The sequence below is a fragment of the Canis aureus genome, chromosome 29, assembly GCF_053574225.1.
Source record: "Canis aureus isolate CA01 chromosome 29, VMU_Caureus_v.1.0, whole genome shotgun sequence".
Lineage (NCBI taxonomy): Eukaryota > Metazoa > Chordata > Mammalia > Carnivora > Canidae > Canis > Canis aureus.
This window is the reverse complement of record NC_135639.1, coordinates 39,763,430-39,790,808: the sequence shown is the minus strand read 5'-3', so window position 1 is coordinate 39,790,808 and position 27,379 is coordinate 39,763,430. Positions and strand designations below refer to the sequence as shown.

The 27,379-nt window shown below is 52.7% G+C and overlaps 1 protein-coding gene across 5 annotated transcripts; it reads right to left on the bottom strand.

The window, feature by feature from the left end:
* Window positions 1-780: 780 nt before the first annotated feature.
* On the bottom strand, window positions 781-27,379 carry OGDHL (oxoglutarate dehydrogenase L). Of its 5 annotated transcripts, none has more exons than XM_077878592.1 (25): window positions 27,249-27,379; window positions 24,936-25,006; window positions 23,205-23,409; window positions 22,080-22,238; window positions 17,977-18,079; window positions 17,472-17,587; window positions 17,173-17,327; window positions 16,193-16,339; window positions 14,261-14,351; window positions 11,719-11,898; window positions 11,308-11,436; window positions 10,052-10,261; window positions 9,612-9,764; window positions 8,972-9,074; window positions 8,335-8,463; window positions 7,108-7,258; window positions 6,521-6,648; window positions 5,731-5,909; window positions 4,166-4,237; window positions 3,954-4,079; window positions 3,782-3,854; window positions 2,601-2,669; window positions 2,311-2,474; window positions 1,967-2,121; window positions 781-1,540 (listed from the first exon to the last, which is right to left on the bottom strand). In XM_077878592.1, exons 3-25 carry the CDS (start codon window positions 23,406-23,408, stop codon window positions 1,417-1,419), a joined length of 3,120 nt encoding a protein of 1,039 aa, XP_077734718.1. In that variant the 5' UTR covers window position 23,409; window positions 24,936-25,006; window positions 27,249-27,379; the 3' UTR covers window positions 781-1,416. The 5 variants fall into 5 exon arrangements, with proteins under 5 accessions (XP_077734718.1, XP_077734720.1, XP_077734721.1 ...); XM_077878594.1 differs by having other exon boundaries at window positions 10,052-10,231; XM_077878595.1 differs by lacking the exon at window positions 2,601-2,669.

The following is a 27,379-nucleotide window of genomic DNA, read 5'->3' as shown; positions in this document are numbered from 1 at the left end:
TGACCCTCGGCAAATCAACTTCACGTGAACCTCAATTTCTTCACCTATAAAATGGGCATATTTCCAGCATGCAAAGTCAAGGTGAAGGTTTAGCAGTATTAAGTAACGTATGCAAAATGCCCAGCAAAGGGCCCAGGACACAACAGACACGTGATAAAGGCAGGTGTAATTATTTATACTTTATGTCACATAGACTATTCCTGTGTTGTGGTTCAAAGCATATCCCAATAAGCTGTTTTTGAACCTGATGGAACTTAATACACTGTTATCCAATTTCAGGATGATGGTTCCTTGAGGTTCCCCCACCCCAACCCTGTGGTCTGTATTTCTAGGTCTGCTCTATGGGAGATCCATCTCTCCCAGTTCTCAGGTAGGACTCTTCTTCCTTTGAATCCCATCTCCTCCAGGAAGCCCTCCTTGACTCCCACAACCCTCTGCACTTATCTCCAACATAATTCTCTTACCCAGGCCCCAGCATCTAGCATAGAGAAAGTACTCTAAGAAAGATAAATGAACAAATGCTTTGCAGAAAGCAAAACATCCCTCCTGTGCTGCAGCTTCCCCAGCATCTTTGCGGGGAAGCAAAACCAACCAAAGGCTAAAGAGTGGACATGCCAATAGATTTTGAAAATACTGCCTAGGGCTCAAAAGAAAATCTGTCCAATGGAGGCAGATATTTTACCCTCTACATGTTTAGTTTTTTTCTTCTTCCCCATTCTCTACCCTCTCTAGACCATAAGCCTCTTCCCCAATTTTACAACAAAACAGAAACAGAAAACCTCTCTTAAGCATTTTTTTATTTCTCTGTTATTTAGTTTTCTACTTTGGTACATATGAGCTGCGGTTATATTTCACACAGAAGCTGACATATCTCATTATGACACACCCCATAAAACAGAGCACATATAAATCACCTGGCACGGTTTTGCTTCACCTGGTTGTTATTGCTGAAATCTTTATTTCTAAGAGCACAAAAGGGAACATTCCTTGAATCTACAGATGAACAAGGACAGGGTAAGCAGCAGCCAGATTTGCCAGGATGAGAGAGAGGGACTAAAGACATGGACTCCCACATGGCTGTCTGCAGAGACATGAACAGTACAGATGGAGAAGACAGACAAAAATTTCAGAAAGACCAGGACAGTTCCAAACAACTCTTCTGAATGACAGCCCATATATCAGACCTCTCTGGCTCGCTCAGTCCTAAGAGATTCTGACATAAACACAAAAGCTCAAGGTGGCATAATCCCGAAGCCAGCAGTGCCTACTCTTTGGCCTTAAACACTTACGTGAGTATTGTTTTATCCTGGAGCTCTAGACAGCCCCTCCCCTGGGCAGGAACACCATCCATCCCTCTCCTTATGAGCCCCCATGTCCCCAGCCAGTCCCACAAGACCCAGCTAGGCCTTGCCAGCTCTAAAATGTCTTGCCCTCAAAGACCTGGAGATTAAAGGCGGTATCCAGAAACTTCTTCAGAGAAACCAGGTGAGTGTTCCTGTTTCCTGTGGCTGGTGCAGCTGCTGGGTCACGGCCAACGTACCTAGAGGAGAAGAGACAAGTTAAGGGTAGGTCTGGGCCTGGCCTAGCCACTAGGAATGCATCGGGTCTAATCCTGATCATCATCCCGCTATAGAGATGAAGAGCCTAAGGCTCCTCCAAGACGCTAAGTGACTGGCCTAAGATCAAAGGACATTCTCTCATTCAGTTCTGGCTGCCAAACAAAGGTTTACTCTCCATACGGCAGAACTGATGGGGTCTATGATCTGTCACCAACAGTCACAAAGCCATTAAGAACTAGGGGACCCATTCCCTCAATTTCCAGTGTGGTCCACAGAAGGGCAGAAGTTCTGGCTCACACAGCAAATGGGGCAGGCAGAGCCAGAATGATGCCTCAGGCCCCCAGAGTCCCCTGGGTCCAGAGGAGGCCAGGCACAGATGGCAGGTACCCCCACACTCAGCCTCATACCATATGGGCCGTGCCCGGCTCAGGATGGTCATGAAGCGCGGGCTGATGTAGTCATAGTAGCCCATGTTCTTGTGCTCTTCCTGGCACCACACCAGTTCTGCGCCTGGGTACTTCTCTGCCTCTGTCTTGATCAAGTCGAAGGGGAATGGAGAGATCTGGGGCAGGCAAAGAGAAAACGGAGTATAGCCAGGGGACGGGGGGGTGGGTGCCATGCCAATGGCCAGCGCCCCAGGAGAGCAACCTGTGATGCCCATCCTGGCCCTGCCTGGCATGTTGCCCAGAGCCAGGGGGCTGGCGATTTGACCCTGTCCATGACTCTGACTAGGCAAGAGGTTAGGGTGCACCTGTTCCAGGCGGGTGATGGCCACTTGTTCCTCCAGGCCCTGGCTGCTCCGCTCCTTCACCAGGTCATAGTACACCTTTCCAGTGCAGAAGATGAGCCTCCGTACCTGCTCAGGAGCCTGTGCTGCAGGCCCATCCTCAGAAATCACCCGCTGGAAGCTGGTCCCTAAAGGTCCGACAGAGTATGGCAAGGGCATCAGCTCCCAGAGGTGCATCAACTTGGCCAGATCAGCTTGAGAACCAGATCCACATCCCTGCCTGCCCCAGACTCTCCCTGGCCACTGAGACTAACCCCAAGATTGGATCTGTGGCTGCACTGGATACCTCTTGAGCCAAACCTTGGCAGGGGACAGATGACTCCCTGAAATGTCACAGGGAGAGAGGTAGACATGGGCTAGAGTCAAGGACAGAGCCCTGGGAACATGAACATTTAAGATGACAGGCTGGGGTTGGGGGGCACTGTGATGGGGACAGCTTCTGGAGGAGACAGAGAAGGTGGCATTAAATCCCCATCTGATGGCATCAATGTGTGTCCCAAACCTGCTCCCCATCCTGCATGTGCGCCAACCACCGGATCACCAAGCGAGAAGGTGAGCAGATGTCTGGGAGGCTGCTGCACATTCCTCCCTCCTCTCTCACCCCTGAAGCCAAGCCCCCATCTCAGACAGCCCTCACAGGCTCACACCACATGCCAGGCACCAGACTAAGCATACTGCAGAGAACCTCTAAGGAAGCCACCCCAATGTCCCCAAATCTCAGGTGCAGACACTGAAGCAGAGAGAAACTGGCTGCCAGTCCCCACCAGAGAGAAGCTCGCACCAGGTGTCAAGGCCAAGAGGTCCACAAGCCGATGTCAGAGCTCAGTCACCTGCGTACCCAGAGGGGGTGCCCAAACATACATGGGTAAAAACCCCTGTCCACGCTGTGGGCCCCTTCCCTGCCAGCAACTGCTGGCTTTCCTCGTAGTACCCAGGACTGTTTTCCCAGGTGGCTCTGCTCTAAGCCTCAGGGCCCCACATTATCAGCCCCTCCGCAATCCTCCCCCGGATCACAACTCAATTCTAACACTGGTCCTTCAGATATTTTATCTGACCCTCAATGCCTGAAAGCTCCTGGAGGGGCACCGGGTCCCTAGGGCCAGCAATGTCTATTTGGTTCAGGAGTAAAAAAAAACCTGGATGAGTAAATGACGACTCTCAGTGCTCCTGTTATCCTAGGCAGACTCCTGCCAGGTCTCCCACCTCTCGGCTCCCCGAGAACAGCCAGGGAGCCCTGCTGCTTGGCTCACATGACCCAAGCCGGACCATATCTGAGGGATCCCAGGCTAGCTTCTCAACCTGGCCACAGGTGGGGACTGAGCCAGGAGCTACTACAGGGGCACAGACACAGGAGAGGACAAGGGTCCTAGAAGCAGAGGGCCAGGAGCCACCAGGCCCCCCAACAGCCACCTCCCCAGCACACTTGAGCACTTACCAGATACCATCTGGTCAAAGCTGGACTTGGCCTCAGGGTGCCTCAGTAGAGATTTGGGTGTGAAGATGATCAGCTGGAAGGGAAACATGTGGCCGGCTGCCAGCTGCCCCACCTGGCCAGGGCTCTGCACCTGGGCCCAGCACTGCTATGCTGACCAGAGCGGGCAGCTCACCGGTTTCCGGAAGGGCAGCAGGACCTGGCGACGCAGCACATGGAAGTAGTTGGCTGGTGTGGAGCAGTTGACCACAATCCAGTTGCAGTCGTAGAGCTGGCTCACTTCAAAGTCCTCAGTGAACACCTGGGAGACCAGGGTAGGGCTGGGAGGTGGCCTGCCTGTGTCACCCGTGCCCTGACCTTACCCTGGTGGGGGAGGGCCACACTTACAGGGTAGGCGTCGGAATCATCATTGCTCATCTGCAGGAACCTCTCAGGCCTTGCTGAGGAATGCTCTGGTCCCTGAAACCAAGTGCCAGACAGCACAGACTGGCCTAAGTGTCCCACAGGACAGACACCTGGCTCTGCAGGGGCCCAGGGCCCAGGGGGAAGTCTGGGTGGCTCCTTAGAGGAGCCAGAACCACAGTAAAGACCCAGGAATGTGGGAGAAGAAATAGAGAGGATATCCTCAGAGGAGGGTCTGGTCAAAGCCAGCACATGTGAACCGGTAAAAAGGCCAAGGTGAGATGGTTTTTCCAGAGTGTTCTGGACTTGGCAGTTGTCATTCACTGAGTACCTGCTGTGTGCCCAGCAGAGCTCTATAGACCCCATTGACATTGTTTACTAATCTTGAAAGCAGCTCCATGGTGTAGACATTTGTTACCTCACTTCATAGATGAAGGTGAGTAGCAGCGAGATTAAGAAACAACCCCACGGTCACTAAGCCACAGGGGGCAGCCTGGAACCCATGACTGACTCCTACTCCTGCCCTCACCCATGTGGGCAGCAAGACAACACCACACCGACCTCCAGGGTGGCTCCCCGTGAGATGAGGGTGATCTGTCCCATAGCCCTAAGGACCCAGAGCTATAAGCACCCGTCAGACCACACCAACCTTCCCACTCCACCCTGTGCCTTTCCAGCTACATGATCTTGGGCAGATCACTCCATTCCTTTCTTCCCGTGTGAACTGGGAAACAGGACTGACCGCCCAGTCCAGCTGCAAGAATTCCACAGGATCACACACACTGTGTAAGATGCCCAGGAAGGCCAATCCTGGCTCTGAACAGCCAACTGGTGACAACAGTAGTGATTAGTCCCTGACTGGATGACCAGTCCAGGCTGAGTAGGCCCTCAGGGACATTCATTGATTCGTAGCCCAATCATCCAGGGTGGGGAAGGCCTTTGCCCCAGGTCACAGAGCCAGGCAGAGGCTGAGCACACCCTGCTCCTAGCTGCCCCTGCAGCTGGCACAGTCCCACTCATGCCCCACCTGGTCAGGCTACAGACCCACCAAGGTGTCTCATGGGCTCTCCCTAGCCCTTCCCTCCCTCACTGGCCTGCACACCCTCCATCCTCCCTCTGTGTGGCCACTCTCAGAAGACCAGAGGACAGGCAGTACTACACAGCATTACATTCAGATCTCAGCTGCTAGCTGTGTGACTTTGGACAAGCCACTCTACTTCTCTGCCTCAGTTTCCTGTATCTGGAAAGTGGGTATACAGGACCTACTCCATTAATTTGTTGTAAGGACTGGAAGCGTTAACAGAGAGTTTTAAACAGGACCTGGCACAGAGCAAACCCTCAGACATATTGGCTACTTCTATTGCTAGTGATAGCAGTGCCATCACAGCAGCAGCAACACAGATGTATGCAGGCCCCGCTCTGAGCAGATCCATGTGTTCCAGGGGCCTGAAGGAAAACACCCCCCACCCCTGCAAGCAGCCAAAGGTCTACCCACCCTCTCCCAAGCACACCAGAGCCTTTCCGGGCCCCAGCCACCATGCAGCCCTCACCATGCCCTCCATGCCGTGGGGCAGCAGCAGTACGATGCCATTGTGCCGCACCCACTTGGCCTGGCCAGTGCTGATGAACTGGTCGATGATGCACTGGGCCGTGTTGTGGAAGTCACCAAACTGAGCCTCCCAGAGGACCAGGGCATTGGGGCTGGCCATGGCATAGCCCAACTCAAAGCCTAAACAGAAGACACAAAGAGCACACCGCATACTGTCACCAAGGGGCAATGGCTCCACTCAAACCCAGTCCTTGTTCATTCACTCTCCCTGTCCTCACCCCCTTCCCAGCAGGCCAGCAAGAGCCAGGGGACTCCCTGGGGCCCAAAGGCCAGAACCTCCCTGCCAGGGAGCTGACAATATGCTCAGAGATGCCACCCTCAGCCCTAACTTCACGTATGGCCACCTTCTAGACCAGGAGCCAAGTCCCAAGATGCCCTGGGGAGGCAGCAGGAGCCGTCTGCCAAGAATAACCCCTCAAAATATGTGCAGTACTGCTGAGGGGAAGGGGCGGGGTGGGGGCTGCTCTCTGCAGGGTCCTGCTTCTGGGAGGGGGCAGTCAGGGAGGAAGCAGGCCAGCTAAAGGTCAAACCAAGGAAGAAAGAATAACAGGGGACACAGTCCTGGGAGCCCAGAGACTGGGGAGGGGCTCTAGAGATAGAGCTGCTGAGTACTGTGCAGGAGTGGTCATAGTCAAAACAATAAAACAATAGGACAGCTTGGGGTGCAAGACCCTCTCTGGTCCCCAGGCATCTCAGGGCCTGCCTGACTTGCAGGCAGAGTTCTGACCCACCCAGGACTCCATACTCTGAGAGTGAGCTGTTGCACACAGTGTAGGGGGCCTGGTCAGGCCAAAGGTGGTTCATGGGGACACACGTCCTCCGGTCAACTTCCTGGTCATGGAGAACGTGGTGCCGGTGACTGGAGAGAGACAGATAAGGAAGGGATGGAGGGCGGCGGATTACCACCTGTTCACCCAGAGCAGGTGCACCAGGTAGCAGGAGGCAGGCAAGCCTGTCACGGTGCGAGAATTCCATAGGATGGCGACACCAAGAAGGCCCTGGGAAACCAGAGCAATCCAGGGAGCCTCCCTTCCCAGTGGTAATCCCACAGGGTCAGAGAGGTGGCCCAGCAGCCCTCTGATGTCCTGACCCAAGAGCAGGGGCTGGAGATGCTGACGGGTTACCTGTGACTACCTCAGCCATATAAGGGCTCCCCAAACGTGGGCCAGGGAAAGGAAGAAGAGCCAGTTACACTCCAGAGCTCTTGGGCTGATTCTGATAGACCCCAAGCACAGATGAGCTCTCAGCAATCCTGTGGGGTCAGGGATGACCAGGCTAATGCTCACCCAGGGCCGAGAGACCACTCTCACATCCTCACCTAAATGTGCCCCTCTCCACATCCTGCCCACTGAGCCGCACGTGGATGCCCTCCTTAAGCAAGGAGCCAAAGGCCATGTACTCCGCCAGGGCCCAGTCCACTGTCTGTTTCTTGGTCATGTCCGCACGGCCCCGTAGGATTCGAGAGAGGCCTGCAGGGATGAAGAGCCACCCTGAGGGACGCAGAGGCCTGCAGGACGGCCCCAGCCAGGACGGCCATAGCACCAGGGCTCTAGCCCAGCTGTGCATGTGTTCATTGTATACCCACCCCCCACCCCACCCACACACACACACACGCAGCACAGGGCCTGGCAGGCTACAGGAGCCCCAGGGCCAGGCAGCCCTCCACCAGCACCCCCACTCCAAGAGCAGGTCTGAGCCCCCCTAACTTCCCTCCCTTGGGGAAGAAGGAGCAGGCATCACTAGGTGAGCCTCTGTCATATGCAGACACTGTATACCCTTGAGTCAGAACCATTCCTCACAGGTCTCCTGCCAGAGAGTGCTGCTGACTGTCCCCATTCTCCAGAAGAGGAGACTGAGGCTCAGGAGAGGGAACTAATTTACAAATGACCACACCCCCATAAAGATGTCTGGATCTGAGCCTTGGCACCCAGCCCAGGTGGGGCTCCTATTGACCCTACACCTGTACCAGTCCCATGTGATGTGCACACAGAGTGGGCACCCCAACACACCCGGGCCACTATGCACATTGTGGAGGAATCCCTTTGGATTCGAAGGGTCCATAGGCATCCAGTGGAGCCCTCCAGACTGCCCAACCAGGATGGCCACAGCCAAGAGGTATAGCCAGCGACCACCAACTGGCCTAGGCTCACCCAGGAGTGGCAGGCTTGCCCTCTCTCATCCATCCAGGCTACCATAGGCACCGCACTCCTGCCCTTTCCCAACATTTCAGACTCAACCGCCCCCTCCACAGAACCCTTGCTCCCCTGCCCTCCTTCTGTGTGAGCCATGGACAACCCCAGCAAAGGCACTGGGAAAATCCAAGATGCCTGGCATAAGCCTTGTGACTGGCACCCAGTAGAGAACATGGCTTCCACATCTGCCCACCCTGAAAGGAACCTGTTATTATGGGCTCTGCACAAGAGTGCAAAAGAGGCTCCAAGAGCTCAGCTGACCTGCCAGCAAGCCAGGACACAAACCAGGCTTCCCTGACCCCTGAACACCATCTCCCGCAGGGCACATGCTAGAGCCTGCACAGCAACCTCACCGGTGTGGATCTTAAAGTCCTCCAGGGGCACGGAGCTAGCCACTTCACCGATGTGGGTCAGTACGTCCTCAGGAATGCCTGTGGCTGGGCATGTCATGCTCTTGGGCTCCCCGTCCACATTAAAGAAGCCTGAGAGGGCAGAGATTCTGTGTACTTCTGTGTGGTCAGGCCTCAGATCCCCTGGTCGGCTGCCTTCCCAAGACTCAGGGGCCCCTCTCTTTCTTAACCCCACCTGCACTCAAACCCTGACTCACACTTGGGATCTGTGACACCCAATAGCCACAGCTGGGCCCCTGTGGGGGCTACTCCCTGTGCCCCAGGTCACAGCCATCTAGCTCCATCCCACGGAGGCCCTCTGAGCACCCCTCCCCCAGGCTCTCTCCACTTTGATGTGCACCTGCTTTAGCTCAGCCCTCCCCTTCCAGAAAACAGCTGGTCACACAAGCTCACAGGGTGATACCATCTCTCCTGAACCCCGACCCATCCCCACATGTAGAAATCAGTGCCCCCAGCCTCAGGAGTCTCAGGGATAGAACACTCAGCCTCTGGACTGGGCAACGACCGCCCTCACCCAGGACCACTGCAGTCCGGTCCCAGGCCCAGGCGAATCACTCTCAGTCACAGACCTCTCACTTACCGGGCCATGGGGAATCCAGCCAGTGCTTTATATGCAAGATCTTTTTATCCTTGGACCTGCCATATGCCTCCTCACAGATCCGGTCATATTTGGCTATTTCTTCCTGAAATCAGGGTGAATGCAAGGACTGACACAGTAAGCCCTGGAGAGCCAAAGGCTGTATCAACCTGGATTTGTAAGCCCTGGTGCCCTTTGCTACATTATAGAACTGTCGGCTGGCCTGCAGGGACCCTGTGGCCAGAGGCCAAAGTCTCAGAGTTAAGGGGGATCCCCCCGCTCAGCAAAGGACTTAGAGGAAGCTGAGAAAAGACTCAGAGTGCTTGCTCTCAGAGCTCCCTCAAGGCAGGAAGCCCAAGGCATCCATAAAGAACTGTGGGAACAAACCAGGCTCAGGGCTGCCTCCTGCAGGAAGCCTTCCTGGACTCCTGCCTGAGGCTGAGCTTTCCTCACATGGCAGCATTCACTATCCCACCAAGCTGTAAATGTCTTTGGTTCTCTGTCCACCTTGACAACTAGGATCTGTTGGGGACAAAGACCATAATGGCTACTTCTTGAAATCACTGCAACATCAACAACTACCCCAGGGTCCCAAGCTGTATTGGAAGCTTGTCCTAGGCAGCCACGTGGCCTGCCTGCCCACCTCAAACTCCTGCAGGGTGACTGTGCCCTCAGTAATGAGCTTGTCTGCATACTTCTTCAGCACAGGCACTTGTCTGTGGATCTGCTTGTACATGAGCGGCTGCGTGAACATGGGCTCGTCCATCTCATTGTGGCCACGCCGGCGGTAACAGACCTGCAAGGACAGCGTGGGGAGGGGCTCAGCCCCTGCCCTCAGGCAGTGCAGGCATAGTCACTGCACAGCGGGGGCACAGCAGGCATGATAGGCCCCTGAAAGCCCCCCACTACCACCTACCACTAAATGCCCCGCATCCAAGCCTGTGCACAGAATGTTCTTGGTGGCCCTAAACCCTCCATCTGGAAAGCACTCCCAGCCCTCCCTGCCAAAGATACTACAGACCTGGCCCACTTGGCACAGCAGGAACAGGTCACACACACACCCTACCACAGCCCCAAACCCACCAAGTCCACCACCACATCTTTATTGAAGGTGTTCCTCCACTCAGCTGCCACACTGCACACATATATCACGGCCTCTGGGTCATCTGCATTCACGTGGAAGATAGGTGCATTGACCACACGGGCCACATCGGTGGGATAAGGTGATGACCGGGCCATGCGAGGGTCTGTGGTGAAGCCAATCTGCAGAAGCAGGAAGAATGGACAGAGCCTCTGTAGAGCCAGACAGGTGGTACCTGCCCTGGAGACTAGTGGATCAAGGGAATGAGGGAGATCTTTGCCTCAAGCTTCATTAGGTGTGACCAGGAGGTATGTGGCACAGAAAGGGATGAGGGTAAACGGCCCCTACAGGCACAGTGGCGGGTCCTATAGTGATGGCAGCATCACCAAGGAAATCATGCCTGCTCTTGTTCTGCATGTCATACTGTGGTAGGAAGAGCGCAGGCCTGGCTCACTGCCAGCCCCAACAACGGCTCTGTGTGTGATGCTGAGCCAAGTACTTAAATTCCCAAAGCCTTGGTTTCCTCATCTATGAAAAGGACTCATTAAATACTACCTCACAGGGTTATTCTGTGAAGATTAAATGACTTAATACAAATAAGGCAATTAACTTAGGGCTTTTTAGGCTCAGAAGAGCTATTAGTAAGCACAGCTGCCTAAAGAGCAAAGGCCTGTGACAGCTGTGTTCTAAGACTGGTTCCTACAGAACTAAAAGTAGCATCTAGTTTATGTCCAGCCTCTGTGGTAGTTACACCTGTCTTCCTCTGTCCTTACAATGTTCTCCATGGGACCTGTGTGTGCATGTGTGTGTATTTACATGTATATGTATACGTACAGGCACACACCAATTTCACAGACCAGGCTGGGGAGAGAGCAGGGATCCTGCCTGAAGTCATACACTGGGGAGTGGCAAAGCAGTGGGATCAAAAACAGAATCATCTCAGGGCACCTGGGTGGCTCAGTGGGTTAAATGTCCTATTCTTGGTTTCGGCTCATGTCATGATCTCAGGATTCTGGGATGGAGCCCCACTTCTGGCTCCACACTCAACAGGGAGTCTGCTGGGCCTTCTGTTCCTCCCCGCACCTTCTCTCGCATGTTCTCTCGCTCTCTCATAAATAAAATCTTTAAAAAAAAAATCTAAAAAAAAAAAACAAAAAAACACCCCAAAACCAGGATCATCTCACACTTCCCCCAAAAGTTCCTGGAATTCAGAAATGGGAGACATTGACAAAGCCCACCAGGCAGCCCAGGTCCTCACCTGGTTGTTGACGACCACATGCACAGTACCATTGGTGGTGTAAGAGGGCAGGTCACTCAGGTGGAAGGTCTCATACACCACACCTTGGCCAGCAAAGGCAGCATCCCCATGAACCAGGATGGACATGACCTGCAGGGCAGGATGTGAGGCAGGAGGAGCCTGAGCCTGTGCAGCCCAGCTCTGTGCCCTACAGTGCAAAGATCCAGGCCCTATGCCTCAGAACCCAGTCCCTCAGAACCCTGTCCTCCCAGCCCACCCCTCAGAAACCATTACTGTCTCAGAGTTCAGCCCTCAAGAGCCCATCACTCAGAAACCAGCCCTCAAAGCCAGTCCCTCTTTTACCATTCCTCAGAGCCCAGCCTTCAGATCCAGCCCCTCTGGGAGCACCCTTTAGGAACCAGATGAGTTTACCTTCTTGCCCTGGGCATCCCCTCGGTAGAACTGTTCTGCCTTTGTCTTTCCCTGCACCACGGGGTCCACAGCTTCCAGGTGGGAGGGATTGGCCACAAGGGACAAAGTGATATTTCTGTTGGTGACCCGGTTGATTCTCTCATGGTACATGCCAAGGTGATATTTGACATCTCCAGAGCCCTGAAGATTAAGGTGGGCCATGGTGAACCCACCCCTCTCACCACAGACAGGCAGACAAGTAGATATGCAAGCTCACAGTAGGGCTGGGACATTTCCCTGGATTCCGCTCCCTGAGAAGGCTGTGCTATCCCTGACCCACATCCTCTTCCTGCCCTCCCATCACCACACACAACCCCTCCTTGAGGAAGGCAGGTAGGTTCCCCTGCGCCTTGGCTCAGAGGACAGATAAGCCTCCTCATCAGAGCCCCTCCGCATTATCACCTATTGTCTTCAGCATTAATGACAGTGCAAGCAGGGAAACAGAAGGTGGTGTTAATAAGACCACGGCATGGCCTCTGGGCAAATTTTGGAGCTGAACCCCTACCTAATTCCTAACACCAAACTAACCAATAATGTATAGACGGCAGATGAAGCCACAATACAGCAGAGAAAAATATCATGTATTTTATGATCTTAGAGCAGGGAAGGCCCTTCCAAACAATGTACAGAGCTCTGAAGCTATAAAAGACAAGGCAGCTAAAATTTAACAAACTTGCCAGAGGGAAGCAAATCCATGGCAGTGTTAGGGAGGAAAAATCAAGCAGAGAAAAATATTTATAAGACGAATATAGGCAAAGGGCTAACATCCTCAATATATAAGACTCTTTAACAAATTAGTAAGACAAAGTCCCAAATCCCATAGCAAAAAATGAGCAAAAGCCATGAGAAGAATTTATAGAAAAAGAAATAGACATGGCCTAAAAACATGTGAAAAGATACTCAATTAAATTTTTGCATCAATCATATTGACAAAGACAGAGAGATTCGACAGAGTAAGGGAGGACAAGAGCCTGGGATCCTCACACATGCTGGGGGTGGGCTCACTATATCCTCAAGCTCTCTGGAGGGAAGTGAGTCTGGCCACTGCATCTCTCAGACACCATCTAACAGAGTACTCACACACGTGTGCAAAGAAACTTAGTCAGCAACGTAACACCCATCATCTGGAGAGGCAAAAACCAGAGCACATTCAAAGCTCAGGGAGCTCCCGTGTGCCGCATGAAGCAGTGACAACTCCTTAAGTGAAAATAGCAAGGTGCCAAGTGGCATCATGAGCTACTCCCCTGGCCTTTTACAAAGAAGACTGTACCGAGTAGATAGGTGTGTTTGTACCTGCATGGAACATTTCTGGAAGTACACACCTTAACACAAACAAAAACTGGCCACAGTGGAGCCTCTGAAGAGCAGGCTAGGGGTCTCATGAGGGAAACTTATTCTCATTGCATATGCTTTTTTTTTTAAACAATGCTCATACTTTTTTTTAAATAAAAAGAACTAGTAAATACTTTTTAAAAAAATATCCTTTGGCCAGGCTTTACACAGTTTACACGCATCATCTCTTTGATTCTTCACAAGCATTTTGGGGGCAGGGAGTTTCATCCCCATTTTACAGAAGAACAAACTGAGCCTTGGAGAGATGAAAGTGCCTTTAGAGCAAGTGCTATGATCTTTGGTAAGCAAATGAACAGCATCTTGGGAAGATTCTGGGCTATAAGCCAACAGATGCAGATTCTAGTCCCTGCTCTGCCTTTTGTACTGGATGACCTTGGAGCAGCCATTTAATGGGATTCATTTTAACAAACCAAGCACTTTTGCTGGGGGCTGGAGCTTCGGGGATGAGGTCCCTTCTCTATCCTGCTACCAGCCTAGAGAGGAAAACAGATATACACACACGTGCAAAGGCTGGAAAAAGCCAGAAGAGTACCGAGGGAACAGAGGGACAGAGGAGGGAGTGATGCAATGGCTGCCTAGAGGACCAGGAGAGCCACCCAAGGGGAGACAAGCAGGGCTGTGCAAGAGGCAGAGAGCAGTGGAGAGAGGAAGCCTGTCTACATTCAGGCCCAGCGTGGGTGAAGGCATCAGGGGACAAGGCATGCTTAACATACATGCATACCAGCAACAGGGGTGTGAGCAGAGAACTGTTTCCTCTGCTCACCAATGAGCACAAGAAGCTATCCTGGCCTCCCCGGGCTGTTCTGGGCAAAAAATGAGTGAAGAAACCCTCTGGGCTGGTAGACAGGACCCTGTGCAGAGTCAGGCCACACAGCTGAAGTAAATGCCTTTTAGGTCACTTCTCTCCAGGCCTCACTTTACCTAGCTGAAAGCAAGAAGGTTGGTCCAGATTACCTGACGGCTCTCTCAGCTCTCAGAGATCACAGCACTCACTCTAAAACACCTTAGTGGCCTCACACAAACACACCCATTCTCTCCCCCACTCTTCTGCATAGCCATCCACATCCAGGTCTGTTTGAGCCTAGATGCTTCTGGCCCAGCTCCTTCCTAGTTCACACCCCAAATATCTGGGACAGGGCTTGGCACTTACCTCGTCTGCTGCCTCCAGCTTGGGGTCAAATTGGCAGAAGATCTGCTCCAGGTCCTTGCGGATCACATTGGCCAGCACATTCAGCCTGCCCCTGGAGCCACAGGTGGTGGGACTCTCACCTGGCACAGAGGCCACCTCCCCCATTAGGCCCCAACATCCCCACACTCCTGCCCACCTGGGTCTATCAGAATTAGCATGGGGGTCAGGGAAACCCTCCCCATACAAACCACAGGAGGCCCAACCCTCTCATCCTGTCTCAATCTACAAGGCATGTGAGTGGTTCTAGCTGGCCAGCTCCCCCAGAAACTCTGTACATCTCACTAGGACTCTGGAGGCCCTCATAAGCAGGAGCCACCCAGCCTCACTCATGGCCCTCATAAGCAGGAGCCACCCAGCCTCACTCATGGCAGGATGCACACACACCCATTCCCCCCCACCCACCCCTGCCTCCCTGTCAGACCCCATCCCCTCCCCCCCACCTCACCAGCAAAAGTTGAGCCTAACCCAGTACCTCAACCCCAATCTGCTAATGCATCACAGTCACTCATATGTGATCCCAGCTCAGCCAGCAGTGTCTTGCAGCAGAAGACGGGACTGAACTAATCCTAAGGTCAGGAGTTACCAGGGGACCTGTCCAGGGAAGCTGAGGTCTCAGGTTAGGGGTAGGAAAGCAGCCAGAGACCAGGGACTCTAGTCGAGGCCAGACTTCCCATCAGGATGCAGTTTATTCAGGGGTGGGTACCAGGCTGATCTGGGCACAGGGGAGGACTCAGCCCACCCAGCCCACCAGCAGATACTAGCCCCAGGCCTGCACACCCTCTGATCCAATCTCTAGCCCCACGTGGCCCTGTGACAGAGGGCAGCCCTCTTCCAGGTGGGCCTCTCCTACGTTCTGCAGAGGCAGAGCTAGAGGCCAAAGGAACCACATGAACAACCCTCAGTTCCTCTGGGCAAAGCCCTCCAGTCTTATACCACTCCCACCCCCAACTATGGAGACCTGGCCTAGAACAGCCCTTCAGCTCCCAGAGCCCTCCTCAGGCTGGGAGCCGGCCCAGTACCACCACACAGTCCCAGAACTACCCCTGGCTGCCCAAGGCCATCCTTCCCAAGAGATCCACTGAAGCCACGAATGTGGGATCTCTGACAACTGGGCCAGCTCTGCTTGACCCTCTAACGAGACACTGGGCATTTCTGGGCCCTCAGAGCAAGGAGCTGTAAGAGACAAATCCCAGGCTCCTGGCAGGCCAGCCCGCAGGATGGGGGCCCTCCCACACTGCATCTGGATGCCTTGACACCCCTCCTGTTAGTGCATCCAACACTGGCCCACCCGTGAGCAGATGGAAACTGTCACAGAAAATGCTGGGGCTTTGCCTCCAAGACCACTCCCGTTCCGCAGGACCCCTGGCCACCTTGTCTCTGTCCCCAGGCTGTACTCTTCACCAGTCCATGGGCTCCAGTTCAGAGGTCAATGCCCAGCTGCCAGGCCAGCCTTCTAAGTCTATCAAGGTCTCAAGAAAACGTGTAGTCAGCTTGTAGCCAGGGGGAAAAACTCTCAGCTCACCTCCAGAGACCACCCTCCTCCAGGAGATGGCATCACAAAGCCACCTGCCCAGGCCCTGTCCTCACTTCCCTGGAATGTACCCCTCCACAGGAACCTCAAGAGGCATAGTACATCCCTTTTCTGAAATATTGACCTTCCTGGGGACAGCGGCAACATGGAAAAGAGAAACTGAGTCTGAGGAAAGATGGTTAGTCCCTGCCTCCATGTGGCTTTGGGCCTAGGGCCCAGGGACTGAGAACTTTCTAGGTCATCCTACCTTTACCCCCAGATTCCACCAAAACCCCTGCTCTGATTTTCATCCCCTCCCTTCTATCTCATTCTGCTGGGCCTGGAGAACAGATAGGCTATGGAGGAGCAAGAAGGGGGCCCACCTGTGTGGCATCCCCAGGATGACATTCTCGATCCCCATTTCACTGGATTTGTCGATGATGGTCTTGAGGGCGGGAATCATGACCTCACAGCCCTCCAGGCCAAATCGCTTCTCGGAGGACCACTTCCGGGCCAGGAAGTCTTCAAATCTGCTTGGTGTGAGGAGAAGGGAAAAGACAGAGAGGCTGGGGCTCACAGGGACTATCCATGAGGACCACAGCTAGATGCCTGAGAGAGAGCAAGCTGCGAAGTCACCTCCCTTTGCACAGACAGGCCCTGCTATTAACATACAGCAACAAGGAGCATAGAAAGGCCAGAGAGGCTGGGCACCCTCCCAACCTAACCAAAGACCTCTGCCTGCACCCAAACCCAGTTATCACCCTCTCTCCCCCTTCTAATCAAACTGCTCCAACAAGCCACCTCCCGCAGCTTCCAGCTCACCATCCTGCACACACACACTGCACAGGGCTCCCTCTCCATGTCCCAGAGACCCCTTCACCATTCAACTCAAATTCCAGCCTACACCTCACCACCAGGGATCCATTCTGCACCCAGCAGCTGAGCCCCATGCTCTGCTAGGCCTCTGCAGCCCCTGTATACCCAGCTTCAGATCCCAGTGGCAGAGCCAGGTGGCACCCCACCCGTGGGCAGGCGCTGGTACACTCACTCCTAGAGACGTCTTTCTGTCCACACAGTCCCACAGCCACTTTCTGCCACTTCTGTCCCTGTGGTCATGTTCTCCTGGAACCCAGCCCTGCCCACCTACCCCCCATGCTGCTCCTCCGGGCTTCCCCTAGGCCAGGGGATGAGACCCCCTCCGGGCTTCCCCTAGGCCAGGGGATGAGACCCCCTCCAGTCCCAATTTCCCCTGCCAGTGATCCTAGTTTCAGGAACTAGATGTCCTGGGATATTCTAGACAGCCCTGGAGCAGACCCTGCTACCACTCCAGCCATCCGGGGTGGGGTGGTGCTGAGGGCCTGACCTCATGGAGCGCACCAGCCGGGCCAGCAGCGTCCGCTTCTCCTCACTGGAGAACTGCATCACACCAGGGGTCTCGAATTTCTTCCGGATCCACTGGCACTGCTCCACGTCATTGATGAACATGAACTCCAGGCCGATGTGCTGGCAGTAGGTGCTCTGAGGGAACAGGTAGGGACTCCACCAGGAGCCAGGAAGAGGGAAAACTGTCCTGGCATCTGGAACACAAAGGCAGAACCCTCCTTCCCTCTAGCACACTCCAGAGTGCCAGCAGGTGTGCCTTACATGCCTGCCTGTGCTTACCTCCAGGCGCCGAATGATCTCCCGCAGAGAGAGGGTGTGTTCAGATCCCCCAATGAAGGTGGTGGTGGGCAGCTGGAACTCCTTATCTAGGTCAGCCTCCCGCAGGTCATAGAAGGCTGAGGCGGCACACACGACCGCAGCAGCAGAGGGGAGAGAAAGGGCTCAGGCCCCAGGGGGTGCCCAGCAGTACCCCGGACCTCCTAACAATGCCCCCAGCACCCTCCCACCAGCCTACAGCTGGAACAGGGAGACAGGGAAAGTAAAAGTCAGAGCCCAGCCTGTACCACAAGGTGGGGCTTGGACAAGTCTCTCGAGCTTACGGAGCCTAGTGCACCAGCTAGGGAAGAAGGGGAGACATCACAGTGAGGCAGATGGGCAAAGGTCAGAGGAAAGCCTCTAGGGCTGACTGATGGGCCCCAGGCCTCAGACACATGTCAGTCCCAGAGCCCCTCACCCAGCCACAGGCACCAGCTGGCTCTGGTGCTGCCAAAACAAGAGCTCTCACCCAATTTATCAATGGTTGTGATTAAGTCTGAGGGCACAAAGGAGTCCAGGTCTGCATCCAGAATGCCCAGCGGGTCCAGCTGGGCCACATGGTGGCCCCGGATCTGGGAGAAAGGGAAAGAGGTCAGGGCCAGGCTGAAACACAGATAGACAAATACTCCCCGAAAGCCAAGTTCTGGGCCCTGGCCCCTCATTTCCCACTTCAGAATTCCAACTTTCCACATGTCTACAGTACCAGCCACTGCACAGTTGCCTATACCATAACCACTAAGTTGGCAGGAGCTCAATTCTCTTTAAAAGTACAACATGCAGGGATCCCTGGGTGGCGCAGTGGTTTAGCGCCTGCCTTTGGCCCAGGGCGCGATCCTGGAGACCTGGGATCGAATCCCACGTCAGGCTCCCGGTGCATGGAGCCTGCTTCTCCCTCTGCCTGTGTCTCTGCCTCTCTCTCTCTCTCTCTGTGACTATCATAAATAAATAAAAATTAAAAAAAAATTAAAAAAAAAAAAGTACAACATGCAGCTTTCAGAAATAAGGATGCACACACAAAAGTATTAACTACAGTATAATTGGCAGTCATAAAATTCTAGAAACTTCCCAAATGTCCATCAATAGAAGACCGGAATATGGATATGGAAAATCCACACAGGGGAGTACAAAGAACTGTTAAGAATAAAAAAAATCCCTATCCGCTGCTGTGCAGTAGTCCCCACAAAACAGTCCCCCCCAAAACAGTGTTAAGCAAAATAGCAAACTGTAGAAGAGTATGTGTGACAAACTATCCATTATCTAAGAAAGAGGAGATTCAAATAAATACATGCATTTGCATATATTCATATACACACAAATAAATATATGCATTAGAAAAATACATCATAAACAAGAAAAAGTATTATCTGTGGAAAAAGAACAAAACAGGGTATAATGCCAGAGATAGAAGCTAGACTTTTAAGAATACATTTTGCTTTGAAGATTTGATTTTGGAATCTTGTAAATATTTTATATCACTATCAAGCAAAATTAAGTTTCAAAAATTAAAATAAAACAAATGAATTCATACATTCATTTGATCACAGTACTACCCAAATGAATAACAGAATATCAAAAAATAAAATAAAATAACAGAATATCCCCAAAAGACAAATAGAACTCCAGGAAAAAAATATTATAAATTCATTTCTATTACCAATCAGTAGTGGTAGTATTAGAATTATACTGTAAAGCTATAGTATGTAGACTGTGGGAAAATCAAGTAAGTCATTGTACTGATGTCTTCGGGAATCTCTACTTTTGGCATCTTTAAAAGATGACAATGACATTGAGATTAATGAGGTCAAGGGATCCCTGGGTGGCTCAGTGGTTTAGCACTTGCCTTCGGCCCAGGGAGTACCAGGATCGAGTCCCATGTCAGGCTCCCTGCATGGAGCCTGCTTCTCCTTCTGCCTGTGTCTCTGCCTCCCTCTCGGTGTCTCTCATGAATAAATAAATGAAATCAAATAAATAAATAAATAAATAAGATCAAGAACAAACCCTAAGTCTTGCATCTGAAGTATGTGGAAGCATCAGTATAAACCCATAAATGTGTTATCTTTAAAAAAAAAAAACATATTTCCCAGCTCTAACCACTGAAAGAGCCCAGAAGTCCTGATCAGACCATAGCAGTGACTCTTCCAGCACTCCTTGAGGAACTGGTTGGTCCAGATATGTACAAGATGAGCTCAGAGCATCTTGTCATACCAGATAGCAAAGGGGTGCTCAAACACTGCGGGGGCAAGGAATAAGGACACATTTGGACAATGAGAAGGACGGTATCTGTAACAGATGAAAAATCATCAAATAGGTTTAAATTCATCCATTCATATCATACTAAATAGGAAGAAAAGTCTTCATTGACCATCTTTGGAGGGGACTAGGGAACCACACCACACTTCTGAAAATCAGTCAATAAAAAGGAAAATCAAGCACTGATCCTGCCTTTCCTACACAATTTACACCAGGATAAATGGAGTTAACAAAGTGAGCTTTTCAAAAAAACAAAAAACAAAAAACAAAAACAAAAAAAAACAAAGTGAGCTTTTCCTGATAGAAGTATTTCAGATAATAAAGAAAGAGAGGTAGAAATAGAATACTGTCACCATTTTTACCACTCTTAATGAATTAATGTGTCCAGGAAATAATCATCCAGAGCTGCTAGCTGCTAACCATCACCCCTAGGAAGCTGATTATGAAACAAAAAAAATCAAATCTATGGTGGATAAAGCTTCTAGATGTAAATTACCAATTTACAGAAATTAAATGGGACAAAGGAACAGATGAAGACACCACGGGGATGCAATCAGCAAAATCCAGACTCAGGAAAACTCTACACCACAAAACAACCTGTTTTTTTCCACAAACATACACACATACAGACACACACACACAGAGAAATCTGTAACATACAAGAGACTTAAGACCTGGATCAACTTATCACAACCTGTGGATCCTGATTCAAACAGGCAGTAAAATTATAAGGCAAACAGGTAAACATGAACACCAACTGGTTGTCTGATGACCTTAAGGATTACTGCTAACATTCCCACATGTGACAGTGCTCTTACGGCACATTTTTAAAGAGCCTTTATCTACAGAAATACATGCTAAAAAGTTCGATGAATGAAATACTATGTCTGGGATTTGCTTCAAAATAATCAGTGGCCAACAGGTAAGGGATGGAGGTGGTAATAAATGAATCAAGACTGGCCCCACGGGTGTTGGGATTTGCTGCACAACTCTTCTACCTCTTATGTGTCTATAACAATAAGTGTGAGGATTTTTCAGTACTGTGTGTAGATGAGTTAAACAAGAACTCTTGCTCCTACAAGGCTGCAAGGAGCCGCAGCCTGCCTGGTGAGAGCTTATTCACATCAGGCACAACCTTTGGCAGATTTTTACCCTACAGATCCACAGGAACATGCCTGAATCCAGACACTAGGCCACTCTAAGGACTCTCTGGTGCTTCATGTTGGCTAAAGAACTAAATAGCAGCCGAAGAGCTGAGAACCGTGGGACAAGGCCCTCAGGCAGCACCATGAATGTTACCTTTATTTAACATGGAGTTTTATGTTCTTTGTTCTTGGTTTTCAAAGTAAATTGTTAGATCATTTTTCTGACTCAGCCACCAAGAAAAATTACTACTGTTTGCTTGCAGGTGGCCCACAAATCACTGGTCCTCAGGCCAGTAAGGAAGCCCAGTCTGCTCACCTTCTCTCATCCACCCCAGCATAATTGGTCCCCAGAAAGTACAGCTGCCACCCAAAGAGTGCCTCATTCAGAGGCAAGGCATTGTTTCCATTTGCTAAGGCCTCCCCCAGACCCCATACTCCCACAGGCTCCTGCTGTGGCTTGCTGCTTGGTCCCATGGAGTCTCTGCCAAGAGCCCTGGAATGCCCTGCATTCTGTCTGACAAGTTTCTCTTACAAAATACTTTCTGCCACTGATTCCCAGAGAGATCCCAAACGATTACACTTGTTATGAAGGGAACACCCAGAAAAGCCTTCCAATTAGTCCTGTTCAGTCAAGACCAAGAAGGCAACTTCATCAAGATGCTCTGTCAGAGCAGGGGCCCAGCCTGGAGACCCAGCAGGGGAAGAGCCTAAGTCTCCAGAACAGAGCAGCTGGTAGAGAAAGAGCTGTTTACTGAACTATCCACTAATTCATTCCGTAAACCCTAATTAAGCACCTGCTATGTATCAGTCCCAGTCCTCTTGGAACGCTTAGTCAAGAAGAGATAACAGACATTAACAAAGGTCAATCTACTCAATTTTCATCCAACATTTACTGAAATCGATTATTTAGTACTCCTCTAGATGCTTGGAGCATAGTGGTGTGTGAGACAGACAGCACTCGGTGAGAAAGACCACAGACAAACAAAATACCAACATGTACACAAAAATACCAGGGGGCAGTTAGTGATATGAACAGTTATGTGACAAGTAAGAGGAGAAGCAAGAGCCACCCATGGAGGACTTAGAGAAGGGCTGAGCCAGATCCCTTCCCATCAGCACCTGGCTGCATGCCAGAAGACATTTCAGCCTACAAGCCCAGGCCCTGCCAGCCACTCACCTGGTAGGCCCGGATCAGGGACTGCACAGCCAGGTGGTCCTCTACCAGCTTGCTGGTCTCAGTCCGGCTCGACACTGCTGGCCTGGTCTCGGGGAACGGTGGCTGAGCCGGGTCACAGGTGGCTTCCTCATTGGCTTTTCGGAAGAAGCTGTCCCAGGACTGGGCAGAGGCAGAAGCAAGAAAACAGTCAGCAAGTCAGGGCCTGAGGGGAGGAGGAGGTGGTCCTGCCCAGGGGGTCCCAGTGGGTACTGGGTGTTCCTTCACCACTACAGCTCTTAGGACCTGCCCAGGCCCCTGCCGAGATCTCTTACAACCAGCCCAGGACACCCAACCCCAAGCCTAGATCTCTTCAGTTCCCAGCTTTGAAGGGTTTTGGGGGAAGGCTCTAACTTGTGACCCAGGGGCTTCAGCTGTGAACCGGGCTTCTACCCTAGGGGAAACATGCCCTCAAACACATGAGGGAGACGTTGCTTTTGTGTAAATGGGGGAACTGAGTTATGTTTGCAACAAATTTACCTAAAGAAACTCTGAACAGATACAGAAGAAACTAAGAAAAAACTGGAGGACAGGCAGGTGGGAGCTGAGCAGATAGGAGATGGATTGGGAGGGAGATGTTTTACTGTGTAACTCCACATTCTGTTTTTGAATCATGTTATCTCTTTCCTCTGAGAGTGAGTGAAGAAGGTGAGGGCAGCTTCATTTCTCACTTTTTGCCCCGTCATCTGATTTATTTATTATTTTTTTTTATTTTTTATTTTTTTTTTACCATCAGCAGGCATTTATTTTATCAGCTCAGTATGTATATAAACACTTATGCCCCGAACTACATAACAAAGAGCCACCTGGAAGCAGCATAGCATGAAAAAGCGGGCAGGGGCAAGTCTGAGACCAAGTGCAGGAGCAGGACATGATTAGGGCTTCTCGGGCCAGGCCACCACCCACTGGCTGGTTCAGCAACAAGAAAGCAAGAGGCTCTCTTCACCCACAATGAGGACAAGGCTTTATAAATAGGGACGATGGAGGACCTGAGAAAAGAAACCTGTCCAAGATCACATAGCAGGCAAGCTACTTCTCTCCACTCTCCCTCCACAGCCTGGCTCCAAGAGGTAGGGAGGAGGCGCCAACCTTGTGGACACTCTGGGGATTTTCCAACCAGGCGAAGTACATCTCCTCCATGTAACTGGAGCTGCCTCCACGTTTGCCACTTGGGAAGGTGGCCGGTGGCCCAGATGACCTGCTGGGCCGGTTGAACATCTGGACATCGTGTGGGGCCAGGAGCCTCGAGGCCCGTGCTCCAAGCCAGGATGGCAACAGCCTCAGCTGACTCATTCTGGACACAGGCAGAGAGAAGAAATGTAAATCATGGGACCAGAACAAAGGCTCTGGAAGCCACTATTCCCTCATTTGGCATTTGCTGGTTCTACTGGGCAGGTGGCCCGGAGCTAGACACTGATGAGACAGAGGAGAATGGGACAGTCGGCTAGCCCTCCCAGGGTCACTGCCTAAGTGGGAGATCCCAGCTCAGGAAACTTCAGCAACAGCTATTTAGCATCCCTGAGCTCCCTTCCTGCTGTGCCCCACCACCCCAGCCCACACTCCTTCTCTGCTGTCTCCCTAAGCCTGATCTAGAGACAAGTACCACCCAGGCCCTGCCTCGGGCAGCATTCAGCCTAGGTGCTGGAGCCCACCCGGAAGGTCACAGGGCACGTGGAGGCAGTATACCCAAGAAAGAGTGGGCCACGCAGCTGGCCACCACAAGACTCAGGCCACAGTCCTCCAGGGGCTGGGATGTGCTGTGCCTGGTCAAGAAAAAGCCTGAAGAAAGGGTCTGACTGAGCTGCACTATCTCAGGAGTCCTACGGCACTGCTGGGTTTCTGGTCACTGTGACCAGAAATGACCACTGACTTCCTCTGACTGCAAAACCAGCACAAAGCACTCTCCCAGGCCAGAAAGCCAATGACACAGGCCTCAATGAGCCCACTTCACCGTAGGGAAGACAGAGGCCCAGAGAAGGGAAGGGCACTGGGGAACAGTGAGAGGCAGACCAGAAGCCTAGCCCCATGCCCAGCCCAGCCCCCTCAGCTCCCAGCTGGAGCTACCCTCTCTTGCTCCACGACCCTCCCCAGAGTTTACACTCAGAACCAACAATACTCAGGACAACCAACAGCTCAGGGGGGTACATCCAGACTGGAAGCCCACCCAGGCTGGAGGGGAACAAAAACCTGTAGCTCATCTCACCCCCATCATGTCACCTGCCCTTGGCCAGGGAAAATTTCTGAATGACCAGTTTTAAATACTGCTTCCTCCTCCCCATTCCCCTCCCACCCCCGCCCCACCAGAGGACAGGTTCTGAGAACCTCCTCGAATCCTGGCAAGCCCTGGGGCTCCCTATCCAGGCAAGATGGGGGTTGACAGGGCCCACTAAGGCCACCTCCTCCTACACAGGATTTGTAAAGTAGGACCTCTGTGCCCCTACCCCCAGTCACACAACTAGGAGCAGAGCCCCCTCCTCTGCTCCAGCCCAGCTCTGCCTGGACACAGAATAGCTTCCACTGAATCCTCATTAACGCCCTTCTGCCCAGAGAATCCCAGTATAAGTGGGGTGCAGCACCAGAGCCAACCCACCAGAGGCCATGCAAGCAGGAGCATATGTCCCCTGGTACAACTCAGCCCTAGAAAACATGTCCTCTGGGGTACAAAGGGTTTCCAGGTCCCACCTGGCCCTGAGCCAACGCCCCTAGACAGGGTCCCCGACCCTACCCATGCCCTTTAGCTCAACCAAGTCACCGGAACTATCTGTCTGGCCTCCTACAAGCCCTTCCAGCCTGCCTCCTCTCCTCTCCCTCCAAACTCACATGAGGCAAAGAGAAGGAGGTAGTCTTCTCAAAGGAGGAAAGTAGGCTCCTCAGCGCAATCAGCAGGAAGTCTAAAGAGAGTAAAATTAAAAAGCAAAAATATAGTGCAGTGAAGGGAGGAAGAGCGTGGGTTCTGTTGGAACCTAAGCTCACAATGCCCCAAGTTTCCCACATGCTCAACCCCTGAAGCTTCCGGCTGCAAGCCGAGCCCCACCAGCCGATGATTCCAGGCTCCACAGCAAGGGCCTCTAGGGGCTGGATCTCCCTAGAAGGGTGCCCCAGCTCTGAGGTCAGAGTACAGGGTCCCAACCCCTGCTCTACCTCTGACTGTTCTAGGCAAATATAAGTATACGGCTGACCTCGACCATATGGCCATAAGAGAGACAAAGGATATACTGGCCTAGAACATCAGAAGACTCTGAACAAGCCAGGGAGCTCTATCATCCCCATTCTAAAGCAAAGGAAATCAGACATCAAGACCGTCCATTGAGAGAATAAAAATAGGAGCACACAGTCTGTGAGCAATGATTCTGCAGTAGACATTATGTTCATTTAACCCTCTCCACAATCTTATGTGGTAGGCACTTAGAGTAGCCCAGTATAAAAAGGAAGAGAGACGAAGCTGGTGACAGGGCTCTGGGTGGCTCCAGAACCTGTGCCCTCCTCACTGTAGAGTCAAGATGTAAACCTAGTCTTTTCTTAACAACATGCACTTTCCAATAGACGCAACCACCCTCACAGGGGAATGGGATAGCTCAGGGTGGCAGTGAGAAAACCTGGCTCTGTCCAGAGCAGTCTAGTACAGGAACACTGTGTTTTACAAACACTGAATGATCTGGAGTGGCTGCTGGACACTGCTGTGGGCTTCACCCTGCCCCTAGTAGGAGGGCAGCCGGTTAGCCACCCCTGCTCCCATTCCAGCAGGGCTTGAGAATCCAGGAGCCCTGGATGGGTGGAAACAGAACCAACCTCAGCCAGGCCCCAGCCAGCCCTGCCAAGTCCTGGCCACACAAGGAAAGACAGCAGTAAAGAGTTAGTCAGGCATCCTATGAACCACCTGCCCAGCCCAGTCCCTAGTGGACTAACAGGTAGGTTGCTCTGGGCAGCTCTTAGAAGTCTCCCCTCTAGGGACAATGAGAGTACCATCCCCACCACCACTCCCACAACCAGATCAACTGCAGACATGCTGTCCAGGAAGCCTCCCATATACAAGGCCCTGTCTGGGCTGCCCCAGTGAGGATTGCTCTACAGCATGTCCATTGTAGAGGTCAGTTAACCGAGGTCCAAAAAGAGGCAGGGCCCTCCTCAAGACCTTGAGGCCAGGCAGCAATGAAGGCTGGACTTACACTGCTACAGGCCTACTCTGGTCCCACATTCTGAGAACTGAGTTGACTTTTCTCGGGAATAAACCCAACTCTAGTTTGCTGAACCCAAGAGACAGCAGACTCCAAGGAAAAGAGCAGAGCAGGGAGGGGCGTGCTTATTGCACTGGCAGAGAGGCCTAGGGCCTGAGCTCAAGCCCAGAGGTTAATAAAAGTAAAAAGGTAGTCGGGTCCTGTTCCAAGCGGCTAGTGTAGTGCGTGTGTGGGGAGGACTTGCAGAGCAGGGGCTGCAAGGGCAGGCTTGGGCCCCTTGGGGAAGGGGCTATCGGAGTGAGGCCCTTGGAGTCCAGCTTATGCCCGCTGCACCCCACTGCACCTTCTCCTCTCCTCTAACATCTCCCTGGGGCTGGGAGAAGCACCTCCCAGGCTGACTGCAACCTCGGGTCCATCCTGCCTCTCCCACGGCCTCAGTTTCCTCATCTTGGTTAAAGCAGTCTATAAGGGCATTGCCCCCAAGAGGTTCTGAGACTTGGAAACGTATTGGGTGTCCCGCCAGGCACGTAACGCTGGACGCCCCCATCCCCAGCTCCACGGCAGTCCAGTCCCAGCCGGGCGGTCCACGGGTCGCCTCCTTGAGAGGGCGAGGGGCAGAGCCCGCACACACCCCCGCCCCCGCCCCCGCCCCACGGCCACTAGAGGCCTCCTGGGCAGTCTGTAGTCTTCGCTGACGCCTGAAATCCCACCGTCCACGAGACGCGCCTTCACGCACAACACTGCATTCACCCAACACGCGCGAAGGGCTGGGGGTCCCCCAGGGCCGCAGCCGAACAAGGGCGGGGCCAAGGTCACGCTCACTTCCCCTCCCCGCCCCCCCGACCCGGCCGGCTGAGGACCCCGGGCAGCGGCTCCCGGGACCCGAGAGCAGAGGGCCGCCGCCGTGACGGCAGGGCAGGAGGTGCGCGGACCCGAGTGGCGAGGCCGCCGCGCTCACCGGGCCGGCGGGTCCGCGCAGCAGCGCAGTCCGGGAGGCCGCAGGTCAGGGGCCGCGCGCAGGGGGTGCGCGGCTCGCCCAGCCCGGTACCCGGGTCACGTGACGCGGCGGCGCCGGCCGCTCCGGAGCGC